Source organism: Cetorhinus maximus, chromosome 23 (genome assembly GCF_964194155.1).
Source record: "Cetorhinus maximus chromosome 23, sCetMax3.hap1.1, whole genome shotgun sequence".
NCBI classification, from domain to species: Eukaryota; Metazoa; Chordata; class Chondrichthyes; order Lamniformes; family Cetorhinidae; genus Cetorhinus; species Cetorhinus maximus.
The window spans coordinates 9,225,872-9,248,561 of record NC_135901.1 but is presented as its reverse complement, the minus strand read 5'-3'; the positions used below and the strand labels follow the sequence as shown (position 1 = coordinate 9,248,561).

The 22,690-nt window shown below is 45.5% G+C and overlaps 2 protein-coding genes, 1 pseudogene and 1 gene segment (V, D, J or C); 1 reads left to right on the top strand and 3 right to left on the bottom strand.

The window, feature by feature from the left end:
- Positions 1-22,690, bottom strand: part of LOC144697782 (Ig heavy chain C region, membrane-bound form-like) — a 321,361-nt gene that overhangs the window by 75,694 nt on the left and 222,977 nt on the right.
- LOC144698212 (uncharacterized) overlaps positions 1-22,690 on the top strand; it is a 298,967-nt gene that overhangs the window by 150,672 nt on the left and 125,605 nt on the right. The gene's annotated exons all lie outside the window — the stretch shown is intronic.
- LOC144698381 (uncharacterized) lies at positions 1,687-15,332 on the bottom strand (annotated as a pseudogene).
- Positions 9,374-22,690, bottom strand: part of LOC144698378 (uncharacterized) — a gene marked incomplete at its 5' end in the record, with an annotated part of 82,024 nt that continues 68,707 nt past the window's right edge. Inside the window, 1 exon segment of the mRNA XM_078570330.1 lies at positions 9,374-11,077. Coding sequence (XP_078426456.1) covers positions 10,783-11,077 — 295 coding nt within the window.

The following is a 22,690-nucleotide window of genomic DNA, read 5'->3' as shown; positions in this document are numbered from 1 at the left end:
CATCCCACCCTGTTCATACTGAGAATCCCAGTGTAGAGAACTGGGACATCCTGTCTAAAAACACATCCCACCCTGTTCATACTGAGAATCCCAGTGTGGAGAACTGGGACATCCTGTCTAAAAACACATCCCACCCTGTTCATACTGAGAATCCCAGGGTGGAAAACTGGGATATCCTGTCTCCAAACACATCCCACCCTGTTCAAATAATATAAAAGCAAAAATCTGCGGATGCTGGAAATCCAAAACAAAAATAAAAATACCTGGAAAAACTCAGCAGGTCTGGCAGCATCTGCGGAGAGGAACACAGTTAATGTTTCGAGTCCGTATGATTCTTCAACAGAACTAAGTAAAAATAGAAGAGGTGAAATATAAGCTGGTTTAAGGGGGTGGGGGGGGTGGGAGGGTAGAGCTGGATAGAGGGCCAGTGATAGGTGGAGATAGCCCAAAAGATGTCATAGACAAAAGGACAAAGAGGTGTTGAAGGTGATGATATTATCTAAGGAATGTGCTAATTAAGGGTAGAAAGCAGGACAAGCAAGGTACAGATAGCCCTAGTGGGGGTGGGGTGAGGGGAAGGGATCGAAATAGGCTAAAAGGTAGAGATAAAACAATGGATGGAAATACATCTAAAAATAATGGAAATAGGTGGGAAAAGAAAAATCTATTTCAATTATTGGGGAAAAAAGGGGGATCAGAAAGGGGGTGGGGATGGAGGAGAGAGTTCATGATCTAAAATTGTTGAATTCAATATTCAGTCCGGAAGATGAGGCGCTGTTCCTCCAGTTTGTGTTGAGCTTCACCGGAACAATGCAGCAGGCCAAGGATGGACATGTGGGCATGAGAGCAGGGTGGAGTGTTGAAATGGCAAGCGACAGGGAGGTCTGGGTCATGCTTGTGGACAGACCGAAGGTGTTCTCCCTGTTCATACTCAGAATCCCAGGGTGGAGAACTGAGACATCCTGTCTCCAAACACATCCCACCCTGTTTATATCGAGAATCCCAGGGTGGAGAACTGGGACATATGTCTCCAAACACATCCCACCCTGTTTATATCGAGAATCCCAGGGTGGAGAACTGGGACATCCTGTCTCCAAACACATCCCACCCTGTTCATACAAGGAATCCCAGGGTGGAGAACTGGGACATGCTGGTATGTGTCCAGGACAAATTACTATTTGCAAGGTGAAGGTGCATCAGCAGTAGAGTTAGTGAAGAGGTTGATGGTAATAACCAGGCAGACTGACTCACCAGGGAAGCTGCTCCAGAGGGAATTCCATGGGATCCACCCAAAACATAATCATTGGCACTGTGACCTGACTAAAGAGTTTAAGATTATGAAGGGGTCAATAATCCAAATAGGGATTTCATGAAAAACTTCTTTACCCAGCGAGTGGTGAGAATGTGGAATTCGCTACCACAGCGAGTGGTTGAGGTGAATAGCGTGAATACATTTAAGGAGAAGCTAGATACATAAATGAGGGAGAAAGGAATAAAAGGATATGCTGATGGGGGAAGTGAAGAGGGGTGGGAGGAGGCTCATGTGGAGCATAAATACTGACACAGACCAGTTGAGCTGACTGGCCTGGCCCTGTGCTGTAGAGTCAATGGAACAGGGACAAACGTATTTATTTTATATCTACCTGTAATGGTAGGTACAGAGTCACCAAAGAAATTTGGGCCAGACTTAACAAGGGTCATGGCATTGTTAGCTCACTTAACAGAGTATGGAGCAGCCACAGCATCTCAATTACAACAAACATGTGTCTTGTGAAAGCCCTTGTGTGGCCGGTGACAATGTACGAGTGTGAAAGCTGGACCATCAAGAAGAATGAGGAGGCTCGAATGAGAGCTTTTGAAATGAAAGGCCTCAGACGGATATTCCATGTGTCATGGACGGCGAGGAGGACAGACAAGTGGGTGCTCGAGAAAGCTGGTGTTAAGAGGAACTTGTTTGAGGCAGTGATATCAGGGAAGCTCACAGAGTTTGGACACATGATGTGAACAGGAGGCGAGTGTTTGCAAAAAGAGGTAATGCAAAAACAAACATCTGGAAAATGTGCACAAGGAAGACCCAAGATGGAATAGATGGATAATATCAGAAGGTGGACTGACCTCTCAATGGGACAGGCAGTGAGGGCAGCAGAGAATAGAAATCAGTGGAGAAAGATTATTCATAGTGTGGCAACCCTCGAAACAAAGACAGGTGAAAAACAAGGTAAGACACCTGTAGTATAGGAAAAACACTATTTACTATCCAGGATAAAATAAATGTACTTCATCTGCCTTTGTTGATCATTTCACTGGAAATGTGCACTCCCAGGCTCAAAGAGCATCAGTCCACTGGAAGGAAAGTCATGAAACCAGCCAGTCCAGCAGAAAGAAACCCTCTGACCCTCCCACTTCACCAACTGTCAGAAGGAACATGGTTCAGTCCTGGATGTGATTAACAGCAGCAATAACAGCAGAATCCAACCCCTGTAATCACTTGTGAACTCTCTGGTGTCTCAACCAGTGGAATGAATCACTGAATCCCTTCCCACACTCAGAGCAGGCGAATGGTTTCTGCCCGGAGTGAACTCGCCAATGTTTCAGCAGATTGGAAGACTGAGTGAATCCCTTCCCACACACAGTGCAAGTGAACGGCCTCTCCCCAGTGTGAACTCTTTGGTGTCTCAGCAGGTGAAATGAATCACTGAATCTCTTCCCACACTCAGAGCAGGTGAACGGCTTCTGCCCAGAGTGAACTTGCCGGTGTTTCAACAGATTTGAAGACTGAGTGAATCCCTTCCCACACATGGAGCAGATGAATGGTTTCTCTCCGCTGTGAACTCGCTGGTGTGTCAGCAGTGTGGATGAATCCTTAAATCCCTTCCCACAGTCAGAGCAGGTGAATGGCCTCTCCTCAGTGTGAACTCGCTAGTGTGTCCGCAGTGTGGATGAATCTTTAAATCCCTTCCCAAAGTCAGAGCAGGTGAACGGCCTCTCCCCAGTGTGAACTCGCTGGTGTCTCAGGAGAAGGGATGAATTAGTGAATCCTTTCCCACATTGAGAACAGATGAATGGCCTCTCTCAGCTGTGAACTCGCTGGTGTGTCAGCAGTGTGGATGACGGAGCGAATCCCTTCCCACACTTGGAGCAGATGAATGGTCTCTCCCCAGTGTGACTGCGTCGATGAGTTTCCAGCTCAGAGGGGGTTCTGAATCCCTTCCCACAGTCCCCACATTTCCATGGTTTCTCCATGGTGCTGGTGTCCTTCTGTCTCTCCCTGTTGGATAATCAGTTGAAGCCTCGTCCACAAACAGAACACATGTACAGGGTCTCCCTACTGTGAATGGTGTGATGTTTTTCAGGTAGTGTAACTGGTTAGAGCTCTTTCCACAGTCAGTGCACTAGAACACTCTCACTTGGGTGTGAGACTTGGTGCTGTTCCAGTCAAACTGATGTTAAAATGGCCAATGGTATTCACATCCCAACGAATCAAGTGATGTCATATCGTGATGTGACATTTGTTTTGCGATTTCTGTCTCCAAATCTCTCCTTCTAATATCCTGTAAAACGAATTTACAGAAAGTCATCACTGTCAGTACAGGATGGAAATTCAGAACAGACAATTCCAGTTTCTATGGATCATTCTCTCCTCTCTTGTTCCCCAAAAGCTGTAAAACTCTGCCCCTCACCCTCTCCCTCCATTCTCACTCTGCTGTACCTAATATACACCCTCCCCATTCTCCTGAAAGTGCTGCTTCAAGCTGATTGACAGATCAATACACAGTGCTTTCTGTCCTCGGCACAGAGATCATAACATCATAAGAAATACGAGCAGGAGTAGGCCATTTGGCCCATCGAGCCTGCTCTTCCATTCAATAGGATCATGGTTGATCTGATTGTGACCTTAACTCCAATTTCCTGCCTGTCACAGATGACCCTTGACTCTCTTGTCAATCAAAAGTCTGTATAACTCGGCCTTGAATATATTCAATGACTTGGCCTCCATTACGCTCTGGGGAAGAGAATTCCACAGAATAATGGCCCTCTAATAGAAGAAATTTCTCCTCATTTCCATGTTAAATGAGAGATCCCTTATTTTGAGGCTCTGCTCCCCTAGTTCTAGAATCCCCCACGAGGGGAAACAGCGTCTCTTCATCTACCCTGTCAACCCCCCTCAGAATCTTATAGGTTTCAGTAAGATCACCTCTCATTCTTCTAAACTCCCATGAGTACAGGCCCAACCTTTCCTCATAAGACAACATCTTCATCCCAGGAATCAGCCTGGTGATCCTTCTCTGAACTGCTCCCAAGTAATTCTTGGGAATAGCTCCCCTTAATTAAGGACACCAAAACTTTACACAGTACAAAACTGTACACACTGGGGAGAGGTATTGTGATCTGAAAGCTATTACAGAGACATAGCTTCAAGGTGGCAAAGGCTGGGACCTGAATATTCAAGGGCACATGACGTTTCAGAAGGACAGAAAGCTAGGAAAATGTGGATGGGTAGATTTGTCAGTTAAGGATGACATTAGTACAACAGAGACAGATGACCTTAGTTCTGGAGATCAAGATGTAGAGTCAGATTAGGTAGTGATAAGAAATAGTAAAGGTCGGAAGTCACTTGTGGGAGTAGTTTATAGGCCCCCTAACAGTAACCACACTGTAGGACAGGGTATCCAGGAAGAAATAATGGTAGATATTAATCCAGGTATAATCCAGGTATTTTTATATTTATTTTTGTTTTGGATTTCCAGCATCCGCAGTTTTTTGCTTTTAAGAAATAATGGGGGCTTGTGAGAAAGATACAGCAACAATCATGGGTGATTTTAACCTACATATAGATTGGATGAATCCGAATGGCAAAGTTAACCTGGAAGATGAGTTCATCGGGTGTTTTCGGAACAATTTCTTAGAGCAGCATGTGCTACAGACAATCAGAAAGCAGGCTATTCTGGATCTAGTAATGTGTAATGGGAGGGGATTAATTAATGGCCTCATAGTAAAGGTGCCCCAAGGTAGCAGTGATCATAATATGATTGAATTTTGTATTCAGTTCGAGGGAGAGAAGAATGGGTCTAAGACTAGTGTTTTGAACTTAAATAAGGACAATTATGAGGGTATGAAGACAGAGCTGGCCAAAGCGAACTGGGAAATTAGACTAAGTGTTAAGTCAGTAGAGCTACAGTGGCAGATATTTAAGGAGATATTTCATAATACTCAGAAAGATACATTCCATTGAGAAAAAAGACTCAAGGGGAAAGACGTACCATACGTGGCTAACTAAGGCAGTTTAAGATAGTTTCAAATTGAAAGAAAAAGCGTACAATTATATGAAGATTAGTGGCAGGTTAGAAGATTGGACGGAATATAGAAAAAGCAAAGAACGGCTAAAAAATGAGGAAGAATTTAGAGTACAAGAGAAAGCTAGCTGGAAATGTGAAAGCAGATTGTAAGAGTTTCTATGGGTATTCAAAAAGGAAAAGAGGTAGAGTGAACATTGGTACTCTCCAGGATGAGTCTGGGAATTAATAATGGAAAATAAGGAAATGGAAGATGAATTGAACACATATTTTGCATCTTCACTGTAGAGGTGAAAGGAAGGGAGGGACTTAAAAACAATTACAATCACCAGGGAAAGAGCACTGAGAAAATTATTAGAACTAAAAGTTGAAAAATCCCTGGGTCCTGATGGTCTTCACCTTCGGGTCCTAAAAGAAATAGTTGCTCAGACAGTAGATGCATTTGTTTTAATTAACCAAAATTCCCTCGATTCTGGAATGATCCCAACAGATTGGAAAATTCCTAAGGTAACACCTTCTTTCAACACGGGGACAGAAAGCAGGAAATTACAGCCCAACAAGCTTAACATGTGTCACTGGGGAAATGCTGGAATCTATCATTAAGAAGGTTATAGTGGGGCACTTGGAAAATCTCAATGCAATCAGGCAGAGTCAACAGGGTTTTGTGAAAGAGAATTGGCTTGAGGAAGTAACAAGCATTGTGGATAAAGGAGAATCTGTGGATGTGATGTACTAGATTTCCAGGATTGACAAGGTGCCACATCAAAGGTTACTATACAAAATAAGATCATGGTGTTCAGGATAACATATTAGCATGGCTAGGGGATCGATTAGCTAACAGGAAAAAGAGAGTTGGCATAAATGGATCATTTTCGGGTTGGCAAAATGTAACGAGTGAAGTGCCACAGGGATCAGTGCTGGGCTTCAACTATCTACAACCTATATTAATGGCTTGGATGACGGGGCTGATTGTATGGTTGCTAAATCTGCTGATGACACAAAGATAGGTAGGGGTGCAATTTGCCAAAAATCATAAGGAGTCTGTAAAGTGATATAGACAGGTTAAGTGAGTGGGCAAAAATTTGGCAGATGGAGTAAAATGAGGACCTGTGCACTTTGGCAGGAAGAATAGAAGAGCAGCATATTACTTAAACGGAGAGAGACTGCAGAACTCTGAGATACAGAGGGATCTGGGTGTCCTGTATCTGAATAACAAAATGTTGGTGTGTAGGCACAGCAAGTGATTAGGAAGGCAAATTGAATGTTTTGGCTTCTTGCAAGGGAAATGGAATATAAAAGTTGGGATGTTTTGCTACAGTTGGACAGGTTGTTAGTAAGACCACATCTAGAGCACTGTGTACAGTTTTGGTATCCATTTTCAAGAAAGAGGTATAAATGCGTTAGAAGCAGTTCAGAGAAGGTTCACTCAGCTGATAATTGGGATTGGGGTTATTTTACGAGGAAAAGTTGAACAGGCTGGTCCAGTATACATTGGAGTTAAGAAGAATGAGAGGTGATCTTATTGAAACATATAAAGTCCTGAAGGGCCTTGACAGGATGGATGCTGAAATGATGTTTCCCCTTGTGGGGGAGACTAGAAATAGGGGACACAGCTTAAAACTAAGAGGCCTCCTATTTAAGACAGAGGTGAGAATTTTTTTTTCTCTCAAAGGGTCGTGAATCTTTGGAATTTGTTTCCCCAGAGAGCGGTGGAGACTGGGTCTATCAATATTTTTAAGGCAAAAGTTATATAGACTCTTGACTAACAAGGGGGTATAAGATTTCAGGGGAAGGCAGAATGTGAACTGGAGGTTACAGTCAGATCAGCCATGATCTTATTGAATGGTGGAGCAGGCTCGAAGGGCCGAATGGCCTATTCCTGCTCCTAATTCCCGCTCACCGAACAATCCCCGCCCACTCCCTCTTCCCTCACCAAGATGGCCGCCCATGTGCCTCGCTCCCTGAACAAGTCCCGCCTTCCTCTCTCAAGATGGCGGCCTGTTGCCTGGATAATCCCGGCCAGTTGCCTGGATAACCCGGGCCCGTCACCGGCGAGGAAGCTCCGCCTCCCTGATCCGCCCTGACTCGCAATATGGCGGCCAGTAAGCCCGCTACCCAGCCTTGTCATCGAGGGTAAACGCGGGACCAATGGCCTCTTATTCAGGGCCTAGAGCCTACCCCAGAAGTTGCTCCAGTTCCTAGTCCAGCCGCGGTTTCTATTCCTACCCTGTGCTCACAATCTCCTGCCGCCTCCCGAACCGTCCGCTCCTCCTCACTCTGTCACCATGACTGACACTGAGCATGCTCAGAGCGCACACCCACACTGCACCTGCGCACAGGACTCCTATCGTCGTTGATAGGAGACTTTCTGCAGCGCGGCGTGTTGTGGGTAAACAAACCGCCATTAACAGCTTGAACTGCTGACTGAAAATCAATATCTCGGTATCCCAAGCAAGATCGGGGCCAAAGGGGCAATACAGCGTAAGCGCCTATAATATGTAGAAAATCGAAAGCCTGGACCTTCCATACCTGATACGAAGTCTGTCCAATGCACCCCACCTCCCTCACCAATATCAGATTGGAAAAGGGTCAAAAAAGGTGATCAACAAGGACCAGTTCTCGTAGCACTGCTATTTGGACCTGAGAACAAGTAATTCAATGTCAAAATTTGCAGCTGATACCAAACTAGGGGCGTATATCTAAAACTGAGGAAAAATGTAACATACACATTACAAAACTTCCAGCCTGGGGGAGTGAAGTGGCAAGTGAACATTAACATAGATAAAAGCAAAAAAACTGCAGATGCTGGAAATCCAAAACAAAAATACCTGGAAAAACTGAGTTTTTCCAGGTATTTTTGTTTTTGATTAACATAGATAAGTTGTGATGATGCACTTTGATGTGAAAAATACAAACATCACCTGCACCTGAGAAAATAAGAAAGTTACTGGTGCAGAAGAGCAAAGCAATCTCTGGATAGAAGTGAACAATTAATTAAAACCATCACTGCAAGTCAGCACATCAATTAAAAATGCTCACAAAGGAGTGGCATTTATTTCTAGAGGTACAGAATTCAGAAATAGTGAAATTATGTTCAATTTGTGTACGATCCTGTGCACAGCTCTGGTTTCTGTTCTTTGGAAAGGACAAAGAAGCACAGGTGAAAATGCAAAAAGATTTGCGAGGGTAAATCTCATAACTGAGATTTTGCAGATTTTTGAAAGATTGAACAGGTTTGGGCTTTTATCTTTTGAAAAGAGAAGACTTTGAGGTGTTAGAGGACTTTTAAATTATTAACTTGTGGGAGAATAAAATACTAGCGCCATATGTGCAAGATGGTAACTAATAAATCCAATAGGCAAATAAGTGGAAAGGTCTTTACTCAGAGAATGGTTAGAATGTGAAATTCACTACCACAGGAGGTGGTTGAGGTGAAATAGCTTAGAGGTTTTCAAAAGGAAAGGAGATGGTTACATGAGAGAAAAGAGAATAGAAAGATAAGCTGAAAGACTGAGATGAGGAAGATGGAATAGAAGGAGATTCATGTTGAAGATAACCACCCAGACTAGTTGAAACAAATGGTCTGTTCCTGGACCCGATATTCCCTGTCCTCTCTGCCCGGCTTCTGATCAGCATGTTGCACATCCACCACTTGCACTGCATGTGCTCAAGAGTACAATCCGGTGCTGAGGAATCACACTGGGCTCCTGTAGTCATTGATGAGGCACATTCTCTCACATGGAAAATTATGGGTTGTAACAGTGTAATTGAAAACCCAATTGGTGAACAGTAATTTTCGCCAACACATTGAGATGGGACCGAATGGCTTGTAATCCAATGAGGTAGAATTGGATCAATTCTCTGGTCTGTACAGTGTGGCCTAGGAGGTGGATTAATAATCAGGCCCATGAAACTTCCCCCCACCATAAACTTTGTTACCCTCATTACCAGCTCCATCCCCCTCCCTGACCACAGTCTGAGGCTGAACCAGGCCAATTGCAACCTTAGTTTCCTATTTGGCCCTGAGATGACGACAACATATCCTCTCCAACACTAAAATCACCTCGGTCCACCCCTGTAATATCAGTTGTTTCCATCCTGCCTCAGCACATTTGCTGCTGAAATCCTCATCCATGACTTTGTTACATCCAGAATCGACAATTCCAATCTTCTCCTGATTGGTCCCCCATCTTCCACGCTGCATAAACTTACCCTCCTTCAAAACTCTTCTGTGTGGTCAGCAGTTTAGTGGGAATAGGGTCAATTAAGCAGAAGGTGGATCCCATGGACAAGAGGAGCTCTTGAGGGGATAAGGGGAGACAGGAGAGAAACTAAAGAAAGATGTGAGTTTAGGGCTACAGCTGGGCCGATCTTGAGGCGCAGTTTTTCCTGGTGGGCTAGTGGGAGGGAGGGAAGAGGAAGTGGCAGCTGATCAGATTGTCTCAATCTTAGAGACAAAGAAGCACCATGAGCTCCTCACACTTGTTGTTGGTGAGGAGGAAGAGACAGGGAAGAGGGAGAGACCTTAACAAGGCACTAATTTGTGAGAGATATCAAAATGACTCATCATACTGTCTGTTAAAGCTGATTTATTTGACTTTTATCCAGAGTATTAACACATATAACTGGGGTGGAGTTTATTAACAACAGCAGAAACAGATCCCAAAGCTATTTTTGTTTTGAGACAAGTGATAGAGAAATACCGGGAAGGTCAATACAACATGGAGATTGTTTTAAATAAAAGCAAAATACTATGAATGCTGGGAAACTGAAATAAAACCAGAAAATGCTGAAAAAACTCAGCAGGTCTAGCAGCATCAGTGGAAATAGAAAAAACCAAGTTAACGTTTCGAGTCCATACAGATTTCCTTCGCTGAAGGACATTAGTGAACCAAAGACCCAATCTGTGGACTGTCGGTTTGAGCCTAAGGAAAACAATCAGAGTGAAGGTGTAAAGATGATGGGTGAAGACTTGGACAACATGAGTAGCTTCAAATACCTAGGGTAACTTGGACAATATCAAGAAGAGAGGACAACGACTGGATACTAATGAGATACAGATGCTGAGATGGATGTGTGGAGTGACAAGAAAGGACAGGATTAGAAACCAGTACACCAGGAGGTCAGTGAAGATTGTGGAAGCATCAAAGAAAGTAGCTGAGAAGAGATTGAAATGGTCTGGTCGTTTGTTGTAGAGAGAGAGAGAGAGAAAATGTTGTGTGGTGAGGTGAGTGATGGACATGGGACTGCCAGGAAGAAGGAGAAGACGAAGGTCTAAGACCAGATGGAAAGATGTGGTGGCCAGAGATAGAAATGCAGTGGGATTGGAAGAGGAATGTGTGAGTGACAGGAGGAGATAGAGAAGGTGATCAAGCAGCATTGTGGTGACCCCAAGTAAAATGGCAGAAAGAGGAAGAAGAAAAAAACATATCCCAATGAACATGGTTCATTCTTGGATGTGGTTAACAGCAAAATCAAATCACAGTAGTTACTCATGAACTCGCTGGTGTCTCAGCAGGTTGGACAAGTCAGTGAATCCCTTCCCACACTCGGAGCAGGTGAATGGCCCCTCCCCAGTGTGAATCCGCTGGTGCCTCAGCAGGCTGGCTGACTGAGTGAATCTCTTCCCACACTCAGGGCAGGTGAATGGCCTCTCTCCAGTGTGCATGTGCTGGTGATTCAGAAGGGTGGATAAATCAGAGAATCCCTTCCCGCACTCAGAGCAGGTGAATGGTCTCTCCCCAGTGTGAATTCGTTGGTGTACAGTGAGGTTTGTTGATCGCCTGAACCCAGTCCCACAGTGGGAGCACTTGAACGGTCTCTCCTCAGTGTGAACACGTTGGTGGGAGATCAATTGCCCAGAAGTTTTATAGCACTTCCCACAATCTGGGCATTTAAAAGGTCTTTCATCAGTGTGAACTCGCTGGTGTATAAGCAAGTTGGATGACCGAGTGAATCCCTTCCCACATACAGAGCAGGTGAATGGTCTCTCCCCAGTGTGAACTCGCTGGTGTGTCATCAGGTGGAATGATCGAGTGAATCCCTTCCCACACACAGAACAGGTGAATGGTCTCTCCCCAGTGTGATCACGCTGGTGGGTCAACAGGTGGGATGACTGAGTGAATCCCTTCCCACACTCGGTGCAGGTGAATGGCCTCTCCCCAGTGTGAACTCGCTGGTGTGTCATCAGGTGGAATGACCGAGTGAATCCCTTCCCACACACAGAACAGGTGAATGGTCTCTCCCCAGTGTGATCACGCTGGTGATTCTGCAGGGTGGATGAATGAGTGAATCCCTTCCCACAGTCCTCACATTTCCATGGTTTCTCCCTAGTGTGACTGTGCTTGTGTCTCGACAGGCCAGATGATTGGCTGAAGCCTCGTCCACACACAGAACACATGTACAGTTTCTCTCCATTGTGGATGGTACTTTTCCCTTCCATATTCAAAATCCGATAATATTCATGTTAACATAAATTGGGCAACTCCATCAGATCCTGATGTGATGTTTGGTTTCAGTTTCCCGGCTGCAAATCCTCCCCTTCTAATACCCTGTGAAATTTAAAACAGAAAAAAAAGAGTGACAGAGAACCCACAAAAACACAAAGACAGACTGTGAAATTGTGCTGAATGAATTTATGGGACTTGCAATTGGAAAAAAGACCATGAAAGCTGAAGGGCTGTCATAAAAACCCAACTGGTTCATTAATGTCGTTCAGGGAAGGGAAACTGTCACCCAGTCTGGACCTAAAGGGGACTTTGGACACTATAGGAGGAAAAAGAGAGAGAGCGAGAGAGAGAGAGAGAGTACGAGCGAGAGTGAGAGTACGAGCGAGAGTGAGAGCGCGAGCGAGTGCAAGAGCGCGAGAGAGAGAAATAGAGATATAGAAAGAGAGGTAGAGAGAGGGAGAGGGAGAAAGAAAAAGAGAGAGAGAGAGAGGGGCAGCGGATGAAAGAGAGAGGCAGCGGATGAGAGTCCTTTTATAAATCTACAGTTTGGCCAAAAGGTGACAGAACCTCCCAAACCGTCAAGCTCAACCACCTGGAAGGACCAGGGTAGAAGGTGTATGTGAACACCATCGTCTGCAAGTTCCCCTTCAACTCAGACACCATCCTGACTTGTCTAACATCCAGTCCCGGGTGAACAGAAATTTCCTTCAACTAAATACTGGGAACATGATTGCCATTGTCTTCAGTCCCTGCTGCAAATTCCACTCCATAACCACTGACTCCATCCCTCTCCCCAGAAACTGTCTGAAGCTGAACCAGACTGTTCACAAGATCGCTGTCATCTTTTACCCCAAACTGAGCTTCTGACCACCGATCTGCATCATCACCAAGACCGCCTATTTCCACCTCAGTAACATTGCTCGGCTCTTTCCTAGTCTCAGCTCATCTGCTTCTGAAACTCTCCCCCATTCCTTTGTTACCTCTAGATTTACCCATCCATATCTCTGTAATCTCCTCCAGTCACACAACCCTTTGAGATATCTGCGCTCATCTAATTGCAGCATCATGAGCATTCCACATTTTAATCACACCAGCAATGGTGGCCGTTGCTTCAGTTGCCTAGGCCCAAGCTCTGGAATTTCCTCCTTAAATCTATCCACTTCTTTACCTCATTGACTAAGCTTTGGGTCGCTTGCTCTCTCATCACCTTATGTGACTCGGTGCCTAATGTTGCTTTGTAACATTTCAGTGAATGTCTTGGAAAGTTTTATTATGTTAAAGACACAATATAAATGCAAATCATTGTCATTGATTTGGACATATATCGCCATTCCTTCATCACCACTGGGTGAATAACCTGTAACTCCTTACCGAACAGCATTGTGGGAGCACCTTCACCATACAGACTGCAGCAGTTCAAGAAGGTCAAACATCATCTTCTCCACAGATAACTGGGGATTGACAATATCTGCTGCTGGTCTTGTTGGTGTCATCCAAATTCCACAAACTTTTAAAATATGTATATGTAAAATAGACTGAAGCATCTAAAGAAATGCTTGTTCCTAAATGTCCATTTAGCAACCAGATCTCACCTGGAATTTTCCTCCCTTGACAGTTTCACAACTAAAATCGTTGGTCCCAACTCGCTTCCAAAGTCCTTGAGGTTAAACCCAGCAGCTTCTCCTCCTTCTCCACTCCAGCTCAAACTGATGCAACAAAACAAAGGGAATTGGATAAGTTCCCGGAGAGAAAAAAAAAACTACTGGGCTATGAGGAAAAGGCAGGGGAGTGGGACTAACTGATCTGCTCTTGCAGAGAGCCAGCACGGGTACGATGGGCTAAATGGCCTCCTTCAGTATTGTAACCATTCAATGATTCTGTGAAAAAGGACCCATTCTGGAGGCCGGGGATCAACCTTTGCACCAACATCCAGCCCATTACCAATCAGTTCTTAATTGGTCGATCTGTGTTTCTAGACTCAGTTCTGAGGGAAACACTTGGAATAAAACAAAAACAAAATACTGCAGCTGCTGGTAAACTAAAATAAAAAGAGCAAATGCTGAAAGTACTCAGCAGGTCAGGCAGTAACTGTAGAAAGAACAGTAAAATACCAAACATGATTAAATTACAACCATTCTTACAGGCAGAGGAAGTTAGACCATGACAGAAAGGTGATCAGGGAGGGCAGAGGTGAAACAGAGCAATAGATGGACATGGATTCAGATCCACAGTAAAGGGGCCACACCAGCTCCAGAGCCATGGAGCCAGAGCACAGCACTAAAAGCTCTAAAGTGTAGATGAATGTTCAATAGTACTCACCTCCGAAACAATTTCACTGTTTTCAAATTTAAAATCTGCTGGAGCCTGCAGTTGAAAAGATATTAGAAGCACTGAGTCAGGGAAAAATATCAGAGTTTTCAAATCTTTAGCTCCCTGTGAGAGGAGATTACAAGAGTCATAAGTGTCAGTAGTGGTTAGAAATTCAGAATAGATAAACTTTTCTCTTGAATTGAGCTTGCTGTGTGTGAATCCTCCCCTTCTAACCCCCTGTAAAAAGAATTTCCAAAATCCATCAATCCAGGATAGAAATTCACAACATTCCTTCCTTTTTCCAGTCCCAGGAATACTCAAGGCTTATTATTTGCACGGGAGGCAGTTCAGTAAAGATTCACTAGTCTGATTCTTGGGATGAGGGAGTTTGTCATTTGAAGCAAGGTTAAAGGTTGTACTCATTGGAGTTTATAAGAATGGGAGAGGTTTTTATTGAAACATATAAGATTCTGAGGGCTCTAGACAGATAGATGCTGAAAGGTGTTTCCCCTCATAGGGAGAATCTAGAACTAAGGGGCAGTGTTTAAAACTGAGAAGTCTCCCATTTAACACTGAGATGAGGAGAAATTTCTTCTCTCAGAAGGTCATTCGTCTGTGAAATTCTCTTCCACAATGGAGGCTCAGTCTACAAGGGACTCAAGGATTATGGGGGCAGGAGGAACAATCAGATCAGCCATGAGTTTATTTCATCAACGGGGCAGGCTCGATGGGCCGAATAGCCTATTCCTGGTCCTAATTCTGGTGTCTTCCGGTCTTCGGATCGCCGCGCATGCGTCCTAAAGCACTTGGCTCCTGAAAAGATGGCGGCCTTTAACCCGGACCTGTCAATCTGCTGCTCACCGGGAACCTGGAGCCCCGCCCACACTCTGTTGCGTCACCAAGATTGCCGCGCACGCGCTCTGCTCAGCGCTGAACAAAGATGGTGGTCGTTAATCTGGGCCTGTTCCAGAGAAAAAGACCCGGAAGTACAAACGCTGGACCTGCAGGGTCTAATTCGGAGCTTGTGGCCTCCAGCGGCTGTTAATAAAATCTCCCCTCTCTCCACCCGCCCAACCCAGGACTCCCGGCTCCGTTCCTCACTCCGCCCCAACAGCTCTCACCCGCAGAAAAAAGCGTCCATGCATTCACAGAGCTCTGATCAAAGTGACACTGCGCATGCCCGAGATGGAATCCAGCATTGCACCTGCGCACTGGGTTCCTGTACCGTTAATAGGGCACATTCACAGCCGCCGTGCATGTTGGGTAACTGTAGCGCCATTGATTCTCCAAACAGGGAATGAAAAATTATTTTGTTAAAAATTGGGATACGTTAACTTAAGAAATCACATACATACTTGTGAACGGGTGCAATGCTATGTTCTATTTCTCAAAGTGATTCAAACCGTTGCTCTGCTGTGGAACTACACAGAACTTATAAAGCTTTTCTTAATGGTTCATCTCTCATTTATCTCCAGATACTGAATATTCACTGCTTTATAGAATGATACAGCACAGATGGAAACCATTTGGCCCATCATGCCTGTGCTGGCTCTTTGCAAGATTTTAAAATTGATTTCCTGCTGGTGGAGTCAGAACAGTCTGCTGTCAGTCTGCTGTCGTAATGCAAGAGATGAATGGAGAAGATTTTCCAGTTGGACAGCTCATAGACATACTCACCCTTGTGAAAAGATCGATTGCCCAGTGTACTAAGCAGATATGAAGAGTTCACTGGTTAATTAAGCACACAGAGTTATCTGGTAGAGTTTAATTCAATAATTCTACATACCCCACATACAACAGTGATATTTTTAATACAGGGTCAATTAAAGGAGTATCGCTGATGTAATAGAGTAGATGAATTAATATCCTGCAACCACACAATTAAGAATTGGCTGGGATGTTGCAGTATGAAAGAACCTCACATACATGTCAGGTGAAAGAGGCCATGTACAATGAACCAGTAAAAGCCACATCATTGTTAGACTCCACTGTTCATCTGGATGGATCTTTGTTTTATAAACAAAGTCTGTGCCAGACTTGTTCTGTGTCTTTGATTCCTCATGACAGCTGTAATATCCTTACTAAATAACCACCACAATATTCAGCCTAGAAAGCATCATCACGGCCCTTCAAACCGTTACTGAGCGAAGCACCACTATTCTGAAAGCTCTTCTAGTTGTAATTCCCTCATGCAGAATCTTTCATCCTGGCAAAAAACATATGGCTTCTCGACAACAGAAAGGACACCACTCAGTCACCACTACAGACTCTGAAGGATTCGGGATGTTGCTGGTAAGTGTCCAGGACAAATTGCTGTTTGTAAGGTGAAGGCAGGTCACCAGCAGGAGTTAGTGAAGAGGGTGATGGTAATAACCAGGCAGACTAGCTTACCAGGAAAGCTGCCCCAGAGGGGATTCCAAGGGATCCCCCAAATCACAATCATTGGTACCTGCACCACAGCCCACAGACTCCAGGGGGATGGGAACCTGAGTGGGAGGCACAGAAGAGGGAAACAAAGAAAGACATGAAAGACAGGAAAATAAAAAGCAAAAGTGGAAGGCAGAGGAAACGGGGGCTAGCAGCAAATAGGGCAATAGTACAAAAGAAAATATGAATAAAGACAAGTCTAAAGGCACCTTCTCTGAATGCATGGAGCATTCGCAATAAGGTAGATGAATTAATAGTGCAAATAGATGTAAACAGCTACGATATGATTGCGATTACAAAGGCACGGCTACAGGGTGACCAAGTCTGGGAACTGAATGTCCAAGGGTATTCGATATTGAGGAAGGGCAGGCACAAAGGAAAAGAAAGTGGAGTGGCATTGTTAGTTAAGGATGAAATCAGTGCAATAGTGAGAGAGGATATCAGCTGAGAAAATCTAGATGTAGAATCAGTCTGGGTGGAGCTAAGAAGCAACAAGGGTGGAAAACATTAGTGGGAGTTGTGTACAGGCCTCCAAACAGTAGTGGTAAGGCAGGGGACAGTATTAAAAAGGAAGTTAGAGATGCATATAACAAGGGTGCTACAGTAATCATGGGTGACTTTAATCTAATATAGACTGGGCAAATCAAATTAGCAATAACGTTGTGGCGGATGAATTCCTGGAGTCTGTACAAGATGGTTTTTCAGACCAGTATGTCGAAGAACCAACTAGGGAACAGGCTATATTTCACCTCTCTTCTATTTTTACTTAGTTCTGTTGAAGAGTCATATGGACTCGAAACATTAATTGTGTTCCTCTTCGCAGATGCTGCCAGACCTGCTGAGTTTTTCCAGGTATTTTTATTTTTATTTTTGTTAGGGAACAGGCTATCTTGGATTTGGTTTTGTGCAATGAGAAGGGGTTAATTAATAATCTTGAAGTGCGGGGTCCTTTAGGGAACAGTGACCATAACATGAGAGAATTCTTCCTTAGGTTGGAAAATAAAGTAGTCCAATTCGAAACTCAGGTCCTAAATCTAAACAAAGGGAACTCAAAGGAATAAGGCGTGAGTTGGCTAAGATAAATTGGGGAATTTCATTAAAAGGCATGATGGTGGATAGGCAATTGCTAATATATAAGGAATGAATGTATGCATTGCAACAGTTATATATTCCTTTCTGGTGCAAAAACACAACAGGAAAAGTGGCCCAACCATGGCTAACAAAACAAATGAAGTGTAGTATTAGATCCAAAGGGGTGTCATATAAAGTTGCTTGAAAAAATAGCAAGCCTGAGGATTGGGAGCAGTTTAGAATTCAGCAAAAGAGGACCAAGAGATTGATTAAGAGGGGAAAATGGAGTACGAGCATAAACTTGCAAGGAACATAAAAGAGGACTGTAAAAGCTTCTACAAGCATGTAAGGAGAAAAAGATTAGTGAAGACAAATGTAGGTCACTTACAGTCCGAAATAGGAGAATTTATAATAGAGAACAAGGATATGGCAGTGCAATTAAACAACTACATTAGTACTGTCTTCATGGAGGAAGACACAAATAACTTCCATGAAATACTAGGGAAACAAAGGTCTAATGAGAAGGAGAAATTGAAGGAAATTAGTATTACTTCAAAAAACAGTGCTGGAGAAATTAATGGGACTGAAAGCTGATAAATCCCCAGGGCCTGATAATCTATATCCCAGGGTACTAAAGGAGGTGGCCATGGAAATAATAGATGCGTTGGTTGTCATCTTCCAAAATTCTGTAGATTCTGGAATAGTCCCGGCAGATTGGAAGGTGGCAAATGTAACCCCATGATTTAAAAAAAAGGAAGGAGGGAAGAAACGGAATTGTAGACCAGTCAGCCTAACATCTGTGGTAGGGAAAATGCTAGAATCTATTATAAAGGATGTGATAACAGGATATTTAGAAGATATCAACAAGATTAGACAAAGTCAACATAGATTTATGAAAGGGTAATCATGTTTGACAAACTTCCTGGAGTTTTTTGAGGACATGACTAGCAGAATAGATAAGGGAGAACCAGTGGATGTGGTGTATTTGGATTTTCAGGAAGGTTAAGTCCCACATAAGAGGTTAGTGTGCAAACTTAAAGCACATGGGATTGGGGTTAATATATTAGTATGGATTGAGAACTGGTTAGCAGACAGGAAACAGAGAGTAGGAATAAATGGGTCTTTTTTGGAATAGCAGGTGGTGACTAGTGGGGTACCGCAGGGATCAGTGCTTGGGCCCCAGCAATTCACCGTATATATCAATGATTTGGAGGAGGGAAACAAATGTAATATTTCCAAGTTTGCTGACCACATAAAACTAGGTGGAAATGTGAGTGGTGAGGAGGATGTCTAGAGGCTTCAAGGTGATTTAAACAAGTCGAGTGAGTGGGCAAATACATAGCAGATGCAGTATAACATGGATTAGTGTGAAGTTATTCACTTTGGTAGGAAAAACAGAATGGCAGAGTATTATTTAAATGGTGATACATTGGGAAATGTTGATGTACAAAGGGACCTGGGTGTCCTTGTACACCAATCACTGAAAGCAAGCATGCAGGTGCAGCGAGCTGTTAAGGCAAATGGTATGCTGGCCTTCATTGCGAGAGGACTTGAGTACAGGAACAAGAATGTCTTACTGCAGCTATACAGGGCCTTGGTAAGATCACACCTGGAGTATTGGGTGAAGTTTTGTCTCCTTACCTAACAAAGGATATACTTGCCATGTGAGAGTTTAGGGTATACTTACCTGGCAGGGGAGAAACCTTGATCACAAATTCTGCCTGGGAAGGGTAAAATGGCTATAACCAATCAAACCCCATATCATGGGGTACCTAACACTGTCCGAGTCACAGTGAAGGGTAGTGAAGAAGGAGGAGCAGATATGGACCGGGCTCTTTTCACCAGGAGGATCCTGCTGAAGGTGTGCGGCTTCGAGGCTGTGGATGTCTACTGCCTGCAGGATTTCCCCAGCGCTGGATACTTCGACGTGACATTCCAGCGAGTGGCAGACTGCGTCAAGCTCCTGAAGGTTTTCAAGGAGAAGAGTGACCTGCCAGAGATGAAAATCCTGACAGCGGAGCCGCTCGTTGCTCTGCCTTTGCAACGGGACCGTGTGGTGACGGTGCATCTATACAACCCCTTCGTCCCTGTCGCCAACGTGGTCACCTTCCTCACCAGGCACTTCGATAAGGTGGGAAGCTGCACCGCGGTTAGAGACGATTTGGGGATATAGACATGCAAACGCCAGGTGAAGGTCACGCTCAAGACCGACGGCAAAGGAGCCATCTTCCACCCTCCATCCAGATTCGCTATCGGGGGAAGCCGTGGCTACCTTGTCTACGGTGGGCAACCCAAACTTTGTCGCTCATGCGGCAAGTCTGGTCATGTGGCGGCCAACTGCAGCGCCGTCCTCTGCAAGAACTGCAAACAGGAAGGGCACCAGACCAAAGACTGCAAACAGGCTAAGTGCTGCAATCTGTGTGGCGAGGCAGATCACCTCTGCAGGACCTGCCCCAAACGCTGCCGTACTTACGCACAGGCAGCCAAAGCCAACGAGGGGGAAGCAAAAGAAATGCTTCGTGTCACTCCAACCATCAAGGCCCCCAGTGAGAGCATCGGGAACAAGGAAGACACAGAGAGAGACAAGGTGGAGGAAAAGAGTGAGGCAACAGATTTGCCTCTATCAACAGCACTGCCCCCTGAATCTCCCACTCCTCAGGAGAGTGAATCAATGGAGGAGGAGGAGGCAGCAGTGGGAAAGCAGCAGGGGGAGTTGCAGCTGGTGAAAAGAGCCAAACGGAAGAAGGGGCTAAGAAGGAACCAAGCCATTTCCCAGAAAAGTGGCAAGAGGCGTCTCCCATCTGACACGGATGACAAAGGAAGCAGCTCTTCGGACGAAGAAGGGCCAGGGCGGCACCCACAGAAGAAGCGGCAAAGCTCTAGGGAGTTGGAGGACGAGACCCCCGAGCTCCAGAACATTGGAGACAAAGAGGAGACCAGCGCTCCCCAATTTTGTCCAGAACCCGAAGAGGCCAGCGCACCCCAGCCCCAGGAATCTGGGAGCGGTGAGGCGCTCAGCACACCCCAGCTCCGGGAAGCCGGGAGCGATGAAGCGCTCAGCCCACCCCAACCACAGGAATCTTGGAACGGTGAGGCGCTCAGCGCACCCCAGCTCCGGGAAGCCGGGAGCAGCAACGCCCCAGATGGGGAGAGGATTGGAGAAGCTTCTCCAACAGAGGACAGTTCATATCCCGTTCTCTACACGAACCCCCAGATGCCAACTGAGCGGAACATCTCCAATGGGGAGTTTCAGGACCGTTTCCTCAGCCCGTCCAAAGTGAAGCAATTTGAGTTCACTACGGGTATGAAGGAGCAGACTGAATGTCTGGGGCCCTCAGAGACAATTGGTTTGGTAAGAAAATAAACACTTTAAAATGGGTGTAAAGATTGTATCCATAAATGTGCGTAGCATTAAATCTACTACGCGATGTGTTGCCACCTTGGACTACCTTGCCAAGGTTAAAGCTGACCTGTTGTTTCTGCAGGAGTGTGCGATTCCACACCTCAGCTCCTACAGGTAATGGTCACGATGGTGGTCCCATGGGCCATCGATCTGGTCGGGCGGAAACGACTCTCGCTCCTCCGGCCTGGGTATTCTGCTGCGGGGAGGCAACTTCACCGTCTCCGAGGTTAAGGAGGTGGTGGGCGGACGCCTCCTCGTAGCAGACGTAATGTACAAGAATGCTCCACTCCGGTTACTTAATGTGTACGCCCCGTCACAAGGGGTCGAGCAGCTGGAGGTTTTTCAGCATCTCCCACTGCTGCTGGCGACCTCCAGGCCGGTCATTCTGGGCGGTGACTTCAACTGCATCATCGATGCAGCTGGACGATCCAGCAGGGCCGACAGCAGATTGTGCGCTTCATCCAGATCCCTGATGGAAACAGTTAAGGATGCCAAGCTGCACGACATCTTCAGCAACCCTGCAGACGGAGCGCAGCGTAGATACACCTGGTCGCGGCCAGACGGGTCCATCCGTTCCAGGATAGACTTCCTGTTTGTGTCCCGTGCATTCACAGTCAGATCCACCGACATCAAGCCGGTGTTCTTCCCTGACCACTGCCTCCTACTGGCGGACTGTCACTTAAAGGAAGACCAGAGGGTGGGCAGGGGGGCATGGAAGCTAAACATGCAACTGCTGACCCCGGAGAACACTGAGGAGCTCAGGAGGGATTACAAAGGTTGGAGAACCGTGAAACCCCTCTTTGAGTCCCTGACACACTGGTGGGAAGCGATCAAGGGAAACATCAAGAGGTTTTTCATCCTCAAAGGCACCCAGAAAGCTAGAAAGGAACAGAGGGAAATGTCCCGACTCCAGAAAAACATGCAGAATCTGCTCCGGCTGCAGTCGATGGGGGTCGATGTCAAGGAGGAACTCCAAGAGGTGAAGAGCCAGCAAGCCTCGCTCTTTGCCTCGGAGGCCTCCAAGATCACCTTCCATTCCAGAGTCCGCTCCGTGGAGCAGGATGAGACGTGCTCACGTTTCTTCTTCCAAAAGGTACACAGAGAGAGCTCTGTGATCAGCAGCCTGAAGGAAGAAGACGGCTCAGTAAAGTCATCAAAGTCCGACATCTTGAGGATCAGCAAATCCTTTTATGCCGGATTATATGACGTGAAGCCCACAGACAGCACGGCCTCCCAGTCCTTCCTTTCCTCTATCATGGAGGTCTTAGACGACAGTACGCGGGAGAGCCTGGACAAACTGCTAACTCCTGACGAACTGACTAAGGCTCTTGAGTCCTTCGAGAAGAGTAAAACTCCCGGAAGCGATGGCTTGCCGGCGGAGTTGTATTCGGCTCTGTGGGACTTGATCGGCCCAGACCTGCTAGAGGTGTACGAGAGTATGCTCCTGGCCGGCAGTATGTCAGAATCAATGAGGAAAGGCATCATCACCCTCATCTACAAGCACAAGGGGGAAAGGGAGGAAATTAGAAATTGGCGACCCATTTCACTGTTGAATGTGGACTATAAGATTCTGTCCAAGGTCATCGCCAATCGGGTCGAATCCGCTCTGGAATTGGTGATCCACCCTGACCAGACCTGCACTGTGACGGGCAGGAAGATCTCTGACAACCTCGTGCTGGTCAAGGATACGATTGCCTATGTACAGGACAGGGGTGTGGATACCTGCCTCATCAGCC